Genomic DNA, 16799 nt, shown 5'->3' with positions numbered 1-16799 from the left:
GAGACCTCACACCAGAGACTCCAGAGAAAACACATTAGAAACCTCACACAACAGACTTATACTGAAAAACCTCTCCTGATAGACCTCACGCCAGAGACCTCACACCAGAGACTCCAGATAAAACACATTAGAAACCTCACACAACAGACTTATACTGAAAAACCTCTCCTGATAGACCTCACGCCAGAGACCTCTCTCCAGAGACTCCAGAGAAAGCACATTAGAAACCTCACACAACAGACTTATACTGAAAAACCTCTCCTGATAGACCTCACGCCAGAGACCTCACACCAGAGACTCCAGATAAAACACATTAGAAACCTCACACAACAGACTTATACTGAAAAACCTCTCCTGATAGACCTCACGCCAGAGACCTCTCTCCAGAGACTCCAGAGAAAACACATTAGAAACCTCACTCAACAGACTTATACTGAAAACCTCTCCTGATACTCATCACGCCAGAGACCTCACTCCAGAGACTCCAGATAAAACACATTAGAAACCTCACACAACAGACTTATACTGAAAAACCTCTCCTGATAGACCTCACGCCAGAGACCTCACTCCAGAGACTCCAGATAAAACACATTAGAAACCTCACTCAACAGACTTATACTGAAAACCTCTCCTGATACTCATCACGCCAGAGACCTCACTCCAGAGACTCCAGATAAAACACATTAGAAACCTCACACAACAGACTTATACTGAAAAACCTCTCCTGATAGACCTCACGCCAGAGACCTCACACCAGAGACTCCAGATAAAACACATTAGAAACCTCACACAACAGACTTATACTGAAAAACCTCTCCTGATAGACCTCACGCCAGAGACCTCACTCCAGAGACTCCAGATAAAACACATTAGAAACCTCACGCAACAGACTTATACTGAAAAACCTCTCCTGATAGACCTCACGCCAGAGACCTCTCTCCAGAGACTCCAGAGAAAACACATTAGAAACCTCACTCAACAGACTTATACTGAAAACCTCTCCTGATACTCATCACGCCAGAGACCTCACTCCAGAGACTCCAGATAAAACACATTAGAAACCTCACACAACAGACTTATACTGAAAAACCTCTCCTGATAGACCTCACGCCAGAGACCTCACTCCAGAGACTCCAGATAAAACACATTAGAAACCTCACTCAACAGACTTATACTGAAAACCTCTCCTGATACTCATCACGCCAGAGACCTCACACCAGAGACTCCAGATAAAACACATTAGAAACCTCACACAACAGACTTATACTGAAAAACCTCTCCTGATACTCATCACGCCAGAGACCTCACACCAGAGACTCCAGATAAAACACATTAGAAACCTCACACAACAGACTTATACTGAAAACCTCTCCTGATAGACCTCACGCCAGAGACCTCACTCCAGAGACTCTAGAGAAAACACATTAGAAACCTCACACAACAGACTTATACTGAAAAACCTCTCCTGATACTCATCACGCCAGGGACCTCACTCCAGAGACTCCAGAGAAAACACATTAGAAACCTCACACAACAGACTTATACTGAAAAACCTCTCCTGATAGACCTCACGCCAGAGACCTCACTCCAGAGACTCCAGATAAAACACATTAGAAACCTCACACAACAGACTTATACTGAAAAACCTCTCCTGATAGACCTCACGCCAGAGACCTCACACCAGAGACTCCAGAGAAAACACATTAGAAACCTCACGCAACAGACTTATACTGAAAACCTCTCCTGATAGACCTCACGCCAGAGACCTCACTCCAGAGACTCCAGAGAAAGCACATTAGAAACCTCACGCAACAGACTTATACTGAAAAACCTCTCCTGATAGACCTCACGCCAGAGACCTCACACCAGAGACTCCAGAGAAAACACATTAGAAACCTCACGCAACAGACTTATACTGAAAAACCTCTCCTGATACTCATCACGCCAGGGACCTCACTCCAGAGACTCCAGAGAAAACACATTAGAAACCTCACACAACAGACTTATACTGAAAAACCTCTCCTGATAGACCTCACGCCAGAGACCTCACTCCAGAGACTCCAGAGAAAGCACATTAGAAACCTCACGCAACAGACTTATACTGAAAAACCTCTCCTGATAGACCTCACGCCAGAGACCTCACACCAGAGACTCCAGAGAAAACACATTAGAAACCTCACACAACAGACTTATACTGAAAAACCTCTCCTGATACTCATCACGCCAGGGACCTCACTCCAGAGACTCCAGAGAAAACACATTAGAAACCTCACACAACAGACTTATACTGAAAAACCTCTCCTGATAGACCTCACGCCAGAGACCTCACTCCAGAGACTCCAGAGAAAGCACATTAGAAACCTCACGCAACAGACTTATACTGAAAAACCTCTCCTGATAGACCTCACGCCAGAGACCTCACTCCAGAGACTCCAGAGAAAGCACATTAGAAACCTCACGCAACAGACTTATACTGAAAAACCTCTCCTGATACTCATCACGCCAGAGACCTCACTCCAGAGACTCCAGAGAAAACACATTAGAAACCTCACGCAACAGACTTATACTGAAAAACCTCTCCTGATAGACCTCACGCCAGAGACCTCACTCCAGAGACTCCAGATAAAACACATTAGAAACCTCACACAACAGACTTATACTGAAAAACCTCTCCTGATAGACCTCACGCCAGAGACCTCACTCCAGAGACTCCAGATAAAACACATTCGAAACCTCACACAACAGACTTATACTGAAAACCTCTCCTGATAGACCTCACGCCAGAGACCTCACTCCAGAGACTCCAGATAAAACACATTAGAAACCTCACACAACAGACTTATACTGAAAACCTCTCCTGATAGACCTCACGCCAGAGACCTCACACCAGAGACTCCAGAGAAAGCACATTAGAAACCTCACGCAACAGACTTATACTGAAAACCTCTCCTGATAGACCTCACGCCAGAGACCTCACTCCAGAGACTCCAGAGAAAACACATTAGAAACCTCACGCAACAGACTTATACTGAAAAACCTCTCCTGATAGACCTCACGCCAGAGACCTCACTCCAGAGACTCCAGAGAAAGCACATTAGAAACCTCACGCAACAGACTTATACTGAAAAACCTCTCCTGATACTCATCACGCCAGAGACCTCACTCCAGAGACTCCAGATAAAACACATTAGAAACCTCACGCAACAGACTTATACTGAAAAACCTCTCCTGATAGACCTCACGCCAGAGACCTCACTCCAGAGACTCCAGATAAAACACATTAGAAACCTCACACAACAGACTTATACTGAAAAACCTCTCCTGATAGACCTCACGCCAGAGACCTCACTCCAGAGACTCTAGATAAAACACATTAGAAACCTCACACAACAGACTTATACTGAAAACCTCTCCTGATAGACCTCACGCCAGAGACCTCACTCCAGAGACTCCAGATAAAACACATTAGAAACCTCACACAACAGACTTATACTGAAAACCTCTCCTGATAGACCTCACGCCAGAGACCTCACTCCAGAGACTCCAGATAAAACACATTAGAAACCTCACACAACAGACTTATACTGAAAACCTCTCCTGATAGACCTCACGCCAGAGACCTCACACCAGAGACTCCAGAGAAAGCACATTAGAAACCTCACGCAACAGACTTATACTGAAAACCTCTCCTGATAGACCTCACGCCAGAGACCTCACTCCAGAGACTCCAGAGAAAACACATTAGAAACCTCACGCAACAGACTTATACTGAAAAACCTCTCCTGATAGACCTCACGCCAGAGACCTCACTCCAGAGACAATTATATTAAAATTAAAGCAAAGTATAAAATAAAAACTTTTAACTTTGTTTTAATTTTAAAGTATTCGTTTTTGTTTTTTGTTTTTGTGTCTATATAATTTGTATACATTTTTATTTATTGTTTTATTATATAATAAAATTATAATTTGTTAATTTAAGTTATTTTATTTTTAGTTTAGTTTATTATTTTTTACTTTAGTTCAAGTTAAATAAAAAGGGAGATGTTGCCTAAATTAAAAATATTTAAAATGTTTTTTATTATTATTATTATTATATATATATATATATATATATATATATATATTTACTTCATTTTGACTAACATTTACTTTAAGTAACACCAGTTTTTTTTTTAGGGTTTTGGTTTTAATTTTAGTCCAGTGCCAGAGACCTCACATTATAAACCTCACGCCAGAGACCTCTGCAGGCTCTTAATAATGCTGTAGAATGAGATTATAGCAACAGAATTGCAAAAGTTTTTCACAATCTAAACTCTTGAAAGTTGTTTTATGAAGCCTGCAGTGGAAAGCGTCTAACATGTCCTGTTTGTTATGTAATTTCCAGTTTCACGAATGTGTGATGTTATTATTTCATCCCAGGATTCAAGCCCCACTTTCTCATGGACACAGAGGCTCCTAATTGATTTATCTCTCTCTTATTCCCTTCTTCATCTTGCTTTTCTCTCCCTCCCTCGCTCTCTCTTTCTCTCGCTTTCCTCTTCTGCAGCAATTTGGGAAGATCTTAGACGTGGAGATTATCTTTAATGAAAGAGGATCAAAGGTATGAATGACGCTTGCTTTCTTCCCCTCTCTGTTTGTGTAGCGACGATCTCTTCTGAACTCTTTATTGGCTTAGAGACGCCGGTTTGATCTTCCTCGAGTCAGATTAAAGACTATAAAGTCGAAGAGCAAAGCAGACATGGCAGTGCACATAATCAGAGCTAGTTCAGGGTCAGAGGTCAGCCGCTCGCAGGACTTCACCATAATCTGCTGTTTGTTCAGACGACACGGAGAATAAAGTACAAACTCTTGTGCTGCTGATGTTGACTTCAGGCTTTACTGTGCTTTATATATCACAATTATAATAGTTATGACAAAATTGACCTATTCATTTTCCTCCAGAGCCTATTGCTGTGAGGGATAGGTGAGGCCGGGGCTAGTTGTCACACTGACAAGATATTTTGGAGAACTGCTTGCTAGAACATTAAACATTGAAAAGCGATAAATGTTTAACAGATTTTGATTGTTTAATGTTGTTAATCAAAGAAATTCCCTTAGACTAGCAAGTATAGATTACAAAAAAAAAAAAAAAAGGTGACATTTACACCATTACTGGCCAATAATAAAGATATATGTGACTCTCTATGGCAAGCCGTTTTAACTTTTATTCATTTCCAAGATACTAATTCTTGATATCAACAATTCAATTTTTACTAGTTAAAATGATAGTTATTGATATCAGGAATTAGATTTCTACTATAACAATGCTAATTCTTGATATCAGCAATTTAATTTCAACTAGTAAAAACTATAATTCTTGATATCTGTAATTGTATTTTCACTAGTGAAATGTCACCATAGGCTGCCATTCAAAATCCATTGTTGATATCAAGAATTGATTTCTTACTTGTTGAAATTCCAGTTTCACATATCAGAAATACAATTCTTACTAGTAAAAACCTTTATTTTTGATATCAAGAATTTAGTTGTCTCTAGTTGAAATGTCTATTCTTGATATCAACAATTGAATTTCTACTTGTAACAATGTTCATTTCTGATATAATGAATGTGATTGTTACTAGTAAGAAAGACATTTTAGATATCTGAAATAATATTGATATCAGAAATACATTTTCAGATATCAAAAATGAAAAATTTTGCTAGTAGCAATTCAATTGTTGATATCAAGAATAGACATTTCAACTAGTGACAATTGAATTATTGATATCAGTAATTCGCATTTTTACTAGTAACAAAGTAATTATTGATATCAAAAATTATATTTCTACTAGTAAGAAATCAATTCTTGATATCAACAATTGATTTTGAATGGCAACCTATGGTGACATTTCACTAGTGAAAATACAATTACAGATATCAGGAATTCAATTGTTGATATCAAGAATTCAATTGTTGATATCAACAAATAAATTGTTGATATCAAAAATGTAATTGTTGATATCAAAAATGTAATTCTTGATATCAACAATTCATATCCTGGAAATGAATAAAAGTTAAAACGGCTTGCCATAGACTCTCGGCTATATGGGTAAAATGGGAATCATCCGATAAATAGTTTTTAACAGGTTATTTTATGCTTTTTTAGGCAGGATTATTATTGGAGCACACAACAGGAATGAGCGCAATGGACAATGAAAATATGGCAAATTGGCAACATGCAGTATCACAGATCAAAACAAAAACAAACAGTCCAGCCTGGAAACGCACATTTCAAATAACTGGCTGTAGAAGTGTTTTTCAGAGAAACGAGTTTGTGAACTTAGCATGTTTCCTCAATATATGCAGACATATTATGGTATTTTTATGCTTTAGTAGAGTGAAAAAGTTTCATATCACTAAGAAAACAAATAATTCTTTTAAGAACTGTTGCTTGAAAGGTTCTTTCTATGACATCGCAGTGAAACCCCCCTTCCGGAAGCGTAACTCTCACAGTCGGTGTTTGGATCTGCACGTCTCTCTGTGGATGGTGTGTAACCGTGTCCCCGACAGCCAGATAAGATGGAGATCATAGCGTGCTCTGCTCTGCTCAAGCAAGCGTTCACTGTTGTGTGCCCTACAAAGCCCATTACCCATGATGCCTTGCTGTCCCCACCACCAGCGTTGCTGTATAATGAACCCACCGGCCCATTAATAAACAATCTATTTTCTAAGAAGCAGCAATTTGCATTCAATATGTTTGTCCCTTTTGAAAAATGGGCTCTCTTTTACCCCTCTGTGTAAGCTAATTATTGCATGATAAAACAGCGGAGCCGGCGAGAGCAGATGCTGCCGTGTGAGATGTCCACAGGATTCATTTGGCCCTCAGTTCCCTTCCTCAATTTATTCCTTTATCTCTCTGACTGATATATATATATGTGAATCAAGCAGGAGGCGCTGAAGTTCCTGCGTGTGAGTGTGTCTAATATTAACCGACCCCTCGGGCTGATAGTAGCTCATCCTGTATTATCCAAACACCATCCAGCAGTCCATCATCGGAAGCCCCGCCCCCTCTTCACTCTGATTGGCCGCTGCATCATGATGGTCTTTCACACTACACTACTTAAACTGCACCTCTCACTGGCTCTGAGGAAAACAACATTTCACACTTCTGAAAGTATATTTTAGGTGTTATCTCTATGAGCTGACTGACCCTCTTTATATACAGACTGTGTGTTTTACTGTTGTCTTTCTCTGTAACCCTCATGATCTTCCCTTTCGTGGGCTCCTGACTCTCTCCAAACCCCTTCAATGCTGTTTCTCTCTCTCTCTCTCTCTCCTGCTTCACTCCATGCGTCCGCAGGGCTTTGGCTTTGTAACTTTTGAAACGAGCGCAGAAGCAGATCGCGCGCGGGAGAAACTAAACGGTACAATCGTAGAAGGACGTAAAATCGAGGTGCTTTCCTTTTCCCCTTCTCCTCTTCCGTCCTCCTTTCCTGCCTGCTGACCTCATTTCCTGTCCTCATCCTGAGATTCACGAGCATCCGCATGTCACCTGCCCAAGTGTGTGTGTGTGTGTGTGTGTGTGTGTGTGTGTGTGACATTTTAAAGGAATATTCTGGGTTAAATACATCATGCTCTATTGACAGCTTCTGTGACAAACACTATAGGGTTGATCTAAATAAAAACATGTCCATGTCATAATATGACATAATATTTCATTTCACCCTAAAATGAAAATAACAAAACAAGAAACTATTTTATGTAAAGAAAATGTTTTTTTTTAACCATGTTTTACAACCATTAACATGTATTGTATTGTTTTTACCACCCAAATCCCTGCAAAAAAAAGAAAAAAATGTTTTATAAATGTTTCCTTTTTTTTTTTTTTTACTGGAAAAAACTAATATATAATTTATTTATTTAGCATTCTTTCCATTTTCATTTCTATAGCTTATAATTATTTACTCATATTATAATTGATTTTAGTATTTATTATATATATATATATATATATATATATATATATATATATATATATATATATATATATATATATATTATATCATGTCATATTATATTTATTAATTATATTATATTATATAATAATGATGTATTATATTATTTGTAAGTATATTTTGTACACATTTTTCATTCGATTGATGACCTGAGAATATTTACATTTCACATTATTATCTGACAGCAGCTGCTGTCAATAGATATTAAGTTGGAATATTTCTCTGTTGGATCTAAATCTTTAAAATATTTATCATCCTTGTCTTTCATTGAATAATGTATAACCAGCCCAAACCAAACTCTGTTAAGAGAGAATGCAGATTGTCATATCAGATATCACGTTCAAAAGTTTTTTTTTTCTTTTTTTTCAAAAGTCATGGGAGATTTTTTGTTCATTGCTTGTGTATGTCATCAATTAAAAATTTTCATTAAAAAATGCAACATTTTTTGCTGACATTTAGCAAAATATCCGTATATAATAGCACATTCTGTATCGTGTGCATGGCTCAGAACAGCCGGAAGAGATGCATTGTGGATCATTACAGGAACAGCCGAGAGATATTACTCTCATGCATGCGTGTTTTGCATGAGCGCAGTATTTTTATGCATGTGTTTTTGATGTATGTTCATGCAGCTCGCTCACATCTCTCTCTGTCTCTCTCTCAGGTGAACAACGCCACGGCGAGAGTGATGACGAATAAGAAAGTAGTAAACCCGTACACAAACAGTAAGAGCGCCTCTCTGCTCATAAATCTCCTTCACCTGCTGCCTCAGCATTACAGCTGCTGAACGCTCCTGACGATCACTGACAGATGTTATTTTAACCCCAGTGGGATCTATTAAAGTCAGATATTTATTTCCCTCTCTGTCCTGTGTTTCTGCAGGCTGGAAACTCAATCCGGTCGTCGGAGCCGTTTACGGGCCGGAGCTCTACGCAGGTGAGGAAGACCGCTGGAAAATATTTTGTTGTCTTATGCACCTGTTTACGATTAGATAGATAGATAGATAGATAGATAGATAGATAGATAGATAGATAGATAGATAGATAGATAGATAGATAGATAGATAGATAGACACACAGACAGACAGACAGATAGATTGACAGATAGACAGATTGATAGATAGATAGACAGACATACAGACAGATATACAGACAAATAGATAGATAGATAGATAGATAGATAGATAGATAGACAGACATACAGACAGACAGACAGACAGATAGATAGATAGATAGATAGATAGATATATAGATAGATAGATAGATAGATAGATAGATAGATAGATAGATAGATAGATAGATAGATAGATAGATAGATAGATAGATAGATAGATAGACAGATAGATAGATAGATAGACAGATTGACAGACAGACAGATAGATAGATAGATAGATAGATAGATAGATAGACAGACAGACAGACAGACAGACAGACAGACAGACAGATAGATAGATAGATAGATAGATAGATAGATAGATAGATAGATAGATAGATAGACAGATTGACAGACAGACAGATAGATAGATAGATAGATAGATAGATAGATAGATAGATAGATAGATAGATAGATAGATAGACAGACAGACAGATAGATAGATAGATAGATAGATAGATAGATAGATAGATAGATAGATAGACAGATAGATAGATAGATAGACAGATATATAGACAGACAGACAGATTGATAGACAAACAAATAGATAGACAGATAGACAGACAGCTTGTCATTTCACTGCTGTTAGTGACCCAGACGAGCTTCACTGCAGGTGTGTGTTAGGGGTGTATCAGGTGTATATTAGGGGTGTGTCAGGTGTGTGTTAGGTGTATTAGTGGGCCCGTCCCGCCCGTGCCGATCGGGGGTTAAATGTCCCGCTCAAAGGAGCAGTGCTGATGCCAGTAATTTTCCACTTTATGGAAGTGAACCCAAGACCGCTGCGTTAGCACTCGAATCTACCAGCGCCCCAATAAAACTACTCATGCTAGCGTGTTATTAGTGAAACTAGATGCCACGTTGGTTTCCATTACCAATAAAAGCACACGCTATTGAACACATCATAACCGCTGTTTTAATTTATTGCAGTCAGATGGTGGTCGCGTCATTAGCGCTGCTAGTTAGCTCTCGGCTCAATTTGATTAGCAGTCACGGATCACATTTCTTTTAAAACTCTTCGGTGGCACAAATGAAGAATTCAGCGCAGAGTAATTGGCTTTAGTTCATTTTGCGCTCTCTGTTTTGAGTTCATTCTGATTTGCCCTCGAGTCTCAATGACTGTAAAAGTCTTTCATAAGGAAAATGAAATGACATTAGAGCTCAGCAGAGCCATGCGCTAACATACGCTAACACACGCTAACATACGCTAACACAGTGCAGACAAACTAATCCACCAGAACACATCTAAACATGGAGGTTTACATACAAATTTAAAATAACATCAGACGACGAACATCAGTGACTTAAAGATTCATGGATATACTGTATAGGCTTCACACACTCACACACACACATACAAACACACACACTCTCTCTAGATAGACTGGTGTGTGTGTGTGTGTGGAGAGAAGAATCCACTCACTCTTATCAGATTGGCTTACAGAACGAGAGCGATGGAGTGAAAGATGCCGCTCTGAGTGTAATCGAGCAGCGACACACACACACACACTCACGGGGGTTTCTCTCGTTTACTGCCGTCTGTTATACAAAGCTTTTGCATTCTGATGAGACGAGCTGCTAGTGTTTCATCTGGAGGAAGTTCATGGTCCGTCTCAGAGCGCGACCCTTTAAATAACACAGATCATCTGAGGGCTGATCGTTCCCTCCTGAAGCTGCTGAGACACACACACGCTTACAGCTCATCAGGACTAAACATCAGCACACGTTCAGCAGTGATACACACTTAATAGTGTTTCTCCTCTCACTCATTTACAACAGAGAATTATGTTATCATTTACTCACACTCATGTTGTTCTAAACCCATCCATCCATCCATCCATCCATCTATCTATCTATCTATCCATCAGTCTATCCATCCATCCATCTATGCATCCATTCATCCTTTCATATATCCATCCATCCATCTATCCATCCATCAATCTATCCATCCATCCATATATCCATCCATTCATCCATCCATCCATCCATCCATCCATCCATCCGTATATCCATCCATCAGTCTATCCATCCATCCATATATCCATCCACCCATCAATCTATCCATCCATCCATATATCCATCCATCCATCTATGCATCCATTCATCCTTTCATATATCCATCCATCCATCCATCCATCAATCTATCCATCCATCCGTATATCCATCCATCCATCCATCCATCCATCCATCCGTATATCCACCCATCAATCTATCCATCCATCCATATATCCATCCATTAATCCATCCATATATCCATCAATTCCTCCGTCCATCCATCCATCCATATATCCATCCACCCATCAATCTATCCATCCATCCATCCATATATCCATCCATCCATCCATCCATCCATCCATCCATCCATATATCCATCAATTTGTCCATCCATCCATCCATATATCCATCCATCCTTTCATATAGACATACATCCATCAATTCATTCATTCATTCATTCAAACTAGTTGGGCACCTTTGGACTCTGAATTCACACTTAAAATTGTGTGAATTTCATTGCATTAGATACAAACAATGTCAAACCAAGTGGCATCCGCATAAAATTATGCTATACACTGTAAAAAAAACAAATCCAAATCGTATGATCAGTAAGTCATGGCAGCTTATGTTTTTACAGTACTGTAACTAATCAAAATAAGTTAAGCTATTCCAACTTTTAAGTTAAATGAGATTCAGCTGGGTTGTGAAAGTCATTTCAACTTAAATTGTATTAAACTGACTAAAAAATTTAGTTGATTATACTTAAAAATGTAAATTTAAATAATAAAATAATACTTATACAATTATGTTATAGTATATTTTATAAGTTGTTTATATATATGTATGTGTGTGTATATGTATGTGTGTGTGTAAGTATAAAAAGTTATATTTAATTATAGATATATATAATACACGTGTGTATAAATATACACTTTTTTAACTATTATAATTATTGTTTTAATTATAATACTTATTATAAGTAATTAGACTATTAATATATTGTTTTTATGATACTCGTAGAAAGCTTTTATAGTAAAGATCATCGTCTGCAGTTCAGTGTGTTGTGAGTTTCTTGAGGTTTGTGTGTGCTGGATTGTACATGTGCTGATGGAAGCCTTCGTGGCGCCAGATTCTTCCTCCTCCTTTGTTGTTTGCAACCCAAACCTTCCCATGAGCCTCTAGTGATGAGTCTGAGGTAATGAGCTGAGAGAGTATCCGGCCCGGCCTTGCTCTGGCATCAGTCGCTCCTTTGCCACGATCAGTTTGTGTGTTGGCACTGCTGATGGAAATGTAGACGCCGAATATCTTTTCAAATGACTTTGACGAATGAACAAAAGCATCACTCGCACTGACATGACTCTTATTAGAGGACCTTCATGCTCACTTTTACACTGATAATCACTTCAGCGACACGGACACAGAGAGGAGGTTTATGATATCAGGAATTCCTTCCATGGAATAATTCACCATCAGTTCTGTCATTGTTTATTCAGCCATATGTTGTTGTTCAGTGCAACAGAAAAAGACTTTTCCATTCAGTGAAAACTCGCTGCACTGTAAAAAAGAATTGTTGAGCTAACTTAAAAAAATAAGGCAACCTATCACATTCAACTTAAGTTAACTCAACTAATCCACTCCAGTTAAAATCTACTTAAATACGTTTGTTCATCTAATGAGTACCAGGTAATCTTTTGAACTTAAAACTTGCTAAAGATTGCTAAAAAAAGTTGAGTGCGATAGGTTGCCTTATGTTTTTAAAGTTAGCTCAACTATAATTTCTTTTTGTTATCTTGACAAGAAGTTTTAAGTTCAAAAGATTACCTGGTACTCATTAGATGAACAAAAGTATATAAGTTGATTTTAACTGGAGTGCATTAGTTGAGTTAACTTAAAAAGGTGATAGGTCACCTTATTTTTTTTAAGTTAGCTCAACTACCAAGTGCTTTAAAGCTCGGAAAAGATCACATAAAGTAGGTAAATTAGTAAATGACGACATAATCTTCATTTTTGCAGATCTCTTCCTTTAATCTCTTGTATAGTCCCTGTAACTCCAGTCAGATCCGCTCTGAAGTGTGTTAATGAGTGTAGATGAGCTCTCTCGTTGTTGCTCGGCACGTTACGCAGATAATGAAGCACTCGCAGTTGATCTGATTAATCTGCGTCTCTTCCCAGCGTGTGGATTACTCTCTCTAACTCCTTCACACGACTGGAAGCATTAAAAGCCATCAAGCGGGTTATGAGTCCTTCAGCAGCGGAGTAACTGTCCCGTCTGTAATTAAAATGTATCTAAGATATTTACGTTGAACAGATGCAACAACAACAAAAAATCTATTTTGTCTTTTCATTGTGTGATTCATTGATATGTCAGTGTCAGGACAAAGACCTTGTATACAGACAAGTCTTGGTAAACATATTTATGAAAAATCAAACCATGTTGATGTCAAAGTTTTGTAAACTTACAGTATCAATGCAACAAACTAACAGAGATCAAACTGTTTTCTAAGCACAGACTTGCAAAAATGATTAAAAATTATAAAGTGATGAATGTGGTGGCCAATAAAATTGGTAAAAATTATGGGGAAATGGTTAAGAATAAATTTTTGGCCTTTAAAGTTTGTAAAAATAAGAGGAAAAAATGGCAAACAATAAAAAAATACTTTTGGTAGTCAATAAAATGGGTCAAATTAAGGGTGGGAAAATGGTTAAAAAAAATTGCTGGCCAATACAATTGGTAAAAATGAGAAAGAAATGGTTCAAAATACTTTTGGTGGCCAATAAAATTGATAAAATTTATAAAAATAAAAAAGCTAAATAATAAGAAAAATTGAGAAAAAAGCATTTGCTTTTGGTCAATAAATTGGTAAAAAAAAAAAAAAAAAAAAAAGGCTTTTGTTTGCCAGTAAAATTTGTAAAAATAAGCAAAATGATTTGCCGGACAATAAATTGGTTAAAAATCACATTGATGGAGGGACACAAGCCCATATCTAGAGATCACAGAGACTTTAGGGTGCAACTGAATACCCTAGCAACACCCTAGCAACAAGACTACATGAGTTTTGCATGTGCAAACACCACTCAGCTTGTCTTTAAGTGTCTAGTTGTGTCAGAGAGACACATGCAGCACACGTACAGTACTGTGCGTCCTCATAATGCTCTTGGTGTGTGTGTGTGTGTGTGTGTGTGTGTGTGTGCAGTGGCGGGTTTCCCGTATCCCGCGGCAGGAGCGACGGTGGCGTACAGAGGGGCTCATCTGAGGGGCAGAGGCCGTGCCGTTTACAACACCTTCCGTTCGGCTCCTCCTCCTCAGCCAATCCCGGCATACGGAGCGTGAGTTATTGAACAACTTTACAGTTATTGAATTAAACTGAACTGAGCTGAATAAGGACACTATTGTCTTCTGTAGAGCTGCTGTGCAGATGAAATTATATTCGTTTCATAATTGATGAACTTTACACTGTTATTGAACTGAACTAAATCAAATTGAGCTGAGTCAAGTTTCTTTCATAATTGATGAACTTTAGCAACACTGAAAATGTTATTAAACTGAATTGAATCAACACTGAATTGAGCTGAATAACGACTCTATTGTCTTCTATAGAGCTGCTTATAGCTGAATTAAACTTGTTCATTCAGTAATTTTACAGTTATTGAATTAAACTGAATTGAGCTGAATGACGACACTGTTGTCTTCTGTAGAGCTGCTGTGCAGATGAAATTATATTCGTTTCATAATTGATGAATTTTACGCTGTTATTGAACTGAACTAAATCGAATTAAACTGAATTGGGCTGAATAATGACACTATTGTCTTCTGTAGAGCTGCTGTGCAGATGAAATTATATTCGTTTCATAACTGAATAACTTAATATTCCGTTATTTTCTTTTTTATTACTGTCTGTATTGCATAAAGCGTAATAGAAATAAATGTGACTGTTTACTCATCCGCAACAGAATCATCTTCATTTGGAGGCTTTTCACGGCAAATATTGATCTGTGCAACACTAATTAAATTAATTACTCCGGATGCCATATAATTAATGCAATTAAAGGATTGACGGCTCTATTTGTACGTTCCCCTATTCTGCACTGCATGTGCTCTCATACTTCATCTCTCTGCACCAAACTGATTTATTTTTGCGAGTCATGTGACTGTATTCTGCACCACCACCCCCACCCTCCCCCCCCCCCCACCCCCCGTGCTCCTGACGCAGCAGTTCTCATGCTCATTGGTGATAATCAGACGCTCTCGTTGTCTCGTTTGTTGAACGCAGGGTGGTGTATCAGGACGGGTTCTACGGCGCCGAGATCTACGTGAGTAACTCTTGTTTCTGGAGGGATGAGAGTGTGTGATTCCAGCCCTGGCGCTCTGGCGTCGGTTAACCCGTGAAACCTGATCACCGAACTCTAGATCCACTCCAGTCACCACCACACACACTCAGAGTTTGGCAAAGATGCTGCAGTCACACACGCAGACACACACTCACTCGCATGCACGCACACACACCTGACAGTCTGATTTATTACCCCGTGTGTGCGCAGGCTGGGGCTCCAATCAGCTCAGTCCCACAGGAAGTTCACCACGCCCACTCCTCCTCACTTCCTGTCCCCGCGGGAACGTGACCTCACAATCCCCCGCTCAACCTCTAACCTGATTTCACTCACAAACTCACAAACTTACTCCAGTTTAAACAGTTTTGCGAGTGACGGGAAATCAAGCCGTCTAACTCGAGCCTTCCCCTGGCGTTTGAGGGTCTCTGTGTGCTTATTCCAGAAATGCGCACGCCGTTCTGTCTCACATTCACAATAACTCAAAGCACAAACTTTCTGTGCTGATTTTAAATGCGGCACAGTTTATCAATGCAAAACTCTCAGCAACCCGAAAGCGTGTGCTGTAGCGCCCCCCAGTGGCGCGCGCTGGACGTCCATGTGTGTATATCGGAGAGTGTAAAACAGTGGCTGTTCTGGTTCTGACGCTCTGATTAATGTGTGTTATTAGCGATCTGCCTACAGACAAATGAGCTCCACTCCACCTCAGAGTCTCTGCTGATTATGATACAAGCGCCACATCAACAGAATCTGTTTCCAAACATAGAGATCTGCATCTGAAGGCATCATATGCACACTTTTGAGATGCAGTGCTGCACACTCTCAGAAAAAAAAAGGTACAAAAGCTGTCTCTGGGGGCAGTACCTATTCAAAAGGTACTCCATTTAGGCACTCCCTTAAAGGGTAAAAAGATACAAAGGTGTGTTTTGTACCTCTTGTTGTGAGAGTGCATCATCTGCAGAATCGAATGCAGCATTGCTTGCGTCCTTTGCTTAGAAGGCAAACCTAGAATGCATTGAGCTCAGTGGAAAAACTGGAGATTTTAAATGCATTGAGTATGCATGGATGGATAAATGCATTAATGAGTGTTTTGTGTGTTTTCAGGGCGGATACGCAGCGTACAGATACACTCAGCCTGCGACGGCTACAGCGTACAGCGACAGGTACGAGTTCACACGCGCACACTCCTGATATTTAGGTCAGAAACACAGTTATCTTGTTGAAATCTCAACCAGAACCCATCCAGCTCAGAGCAAAGAGCAGGAGAAATCTCAGATGTTTCTGATAGACCGCAAAGAGATGAGATGGAGACTTTTGCTAAAAGACATCAGTGTT

General features: G+C 39.1%; 1 protein-coding gene across 7 annotated transcripts in view; it reads left to right on the top strand.

Moving 5' to 3' along the window:
• Positions 1-16799, top strand: part of rbfox3b (RNA binding fox-1 homolog 3b) — a 286430-nt gene that overhangs the window by 261530 nt on the left and 8101 nt on the right. For 5 of the 7 annotated variants that reach the window (XM_079869283.1, XM_079869285.1, XM_079869284.1 and 2 more), the window contains 7 exons: positions 4547-4600; positions 7340-7432; positions 8659-8719; positions 8877-8930; positions 14333-14465; positions 15410-15449; positions 16569-16627. In XM_079869283.1, coding sequence (XP_079725409.1) covers positions 4547-4600; positions 7340-7432; positions 8659-8719; positions 8877-8930; positions 14333-14465; positions 15410-15449; positions 16569-16627 — 494 coding nt within the window. The remainder of the gene's footprint in view (positions 1-4546; positions 4601-7339; positions 7433-8658; positions 8720-8876; positions 8931-14332; positions 14466-15409; positions 15450-16568; positions 16628-16799) is intronic. The other 2 variants (XM_079869287.1, XM_079869289.1) reach the window with 2 other exon arrangements.

The sequence above is a fragment of the Squalius cephalus genome (assembly GCF_949319135.1).
Source record: "Squalius cephalus genome assembly, chromosome: 1".
Taxonomy (NCBI): domain Eukaryota; kingdom Metazoa; phylum Chordata; class Actinopteri; order Cypriniformes; family Leuciscidae; genus Squalius; species Squalius cephalus.
This window is presented reverse-complemented; position numbering and strand designations above follow the sequence as displayed.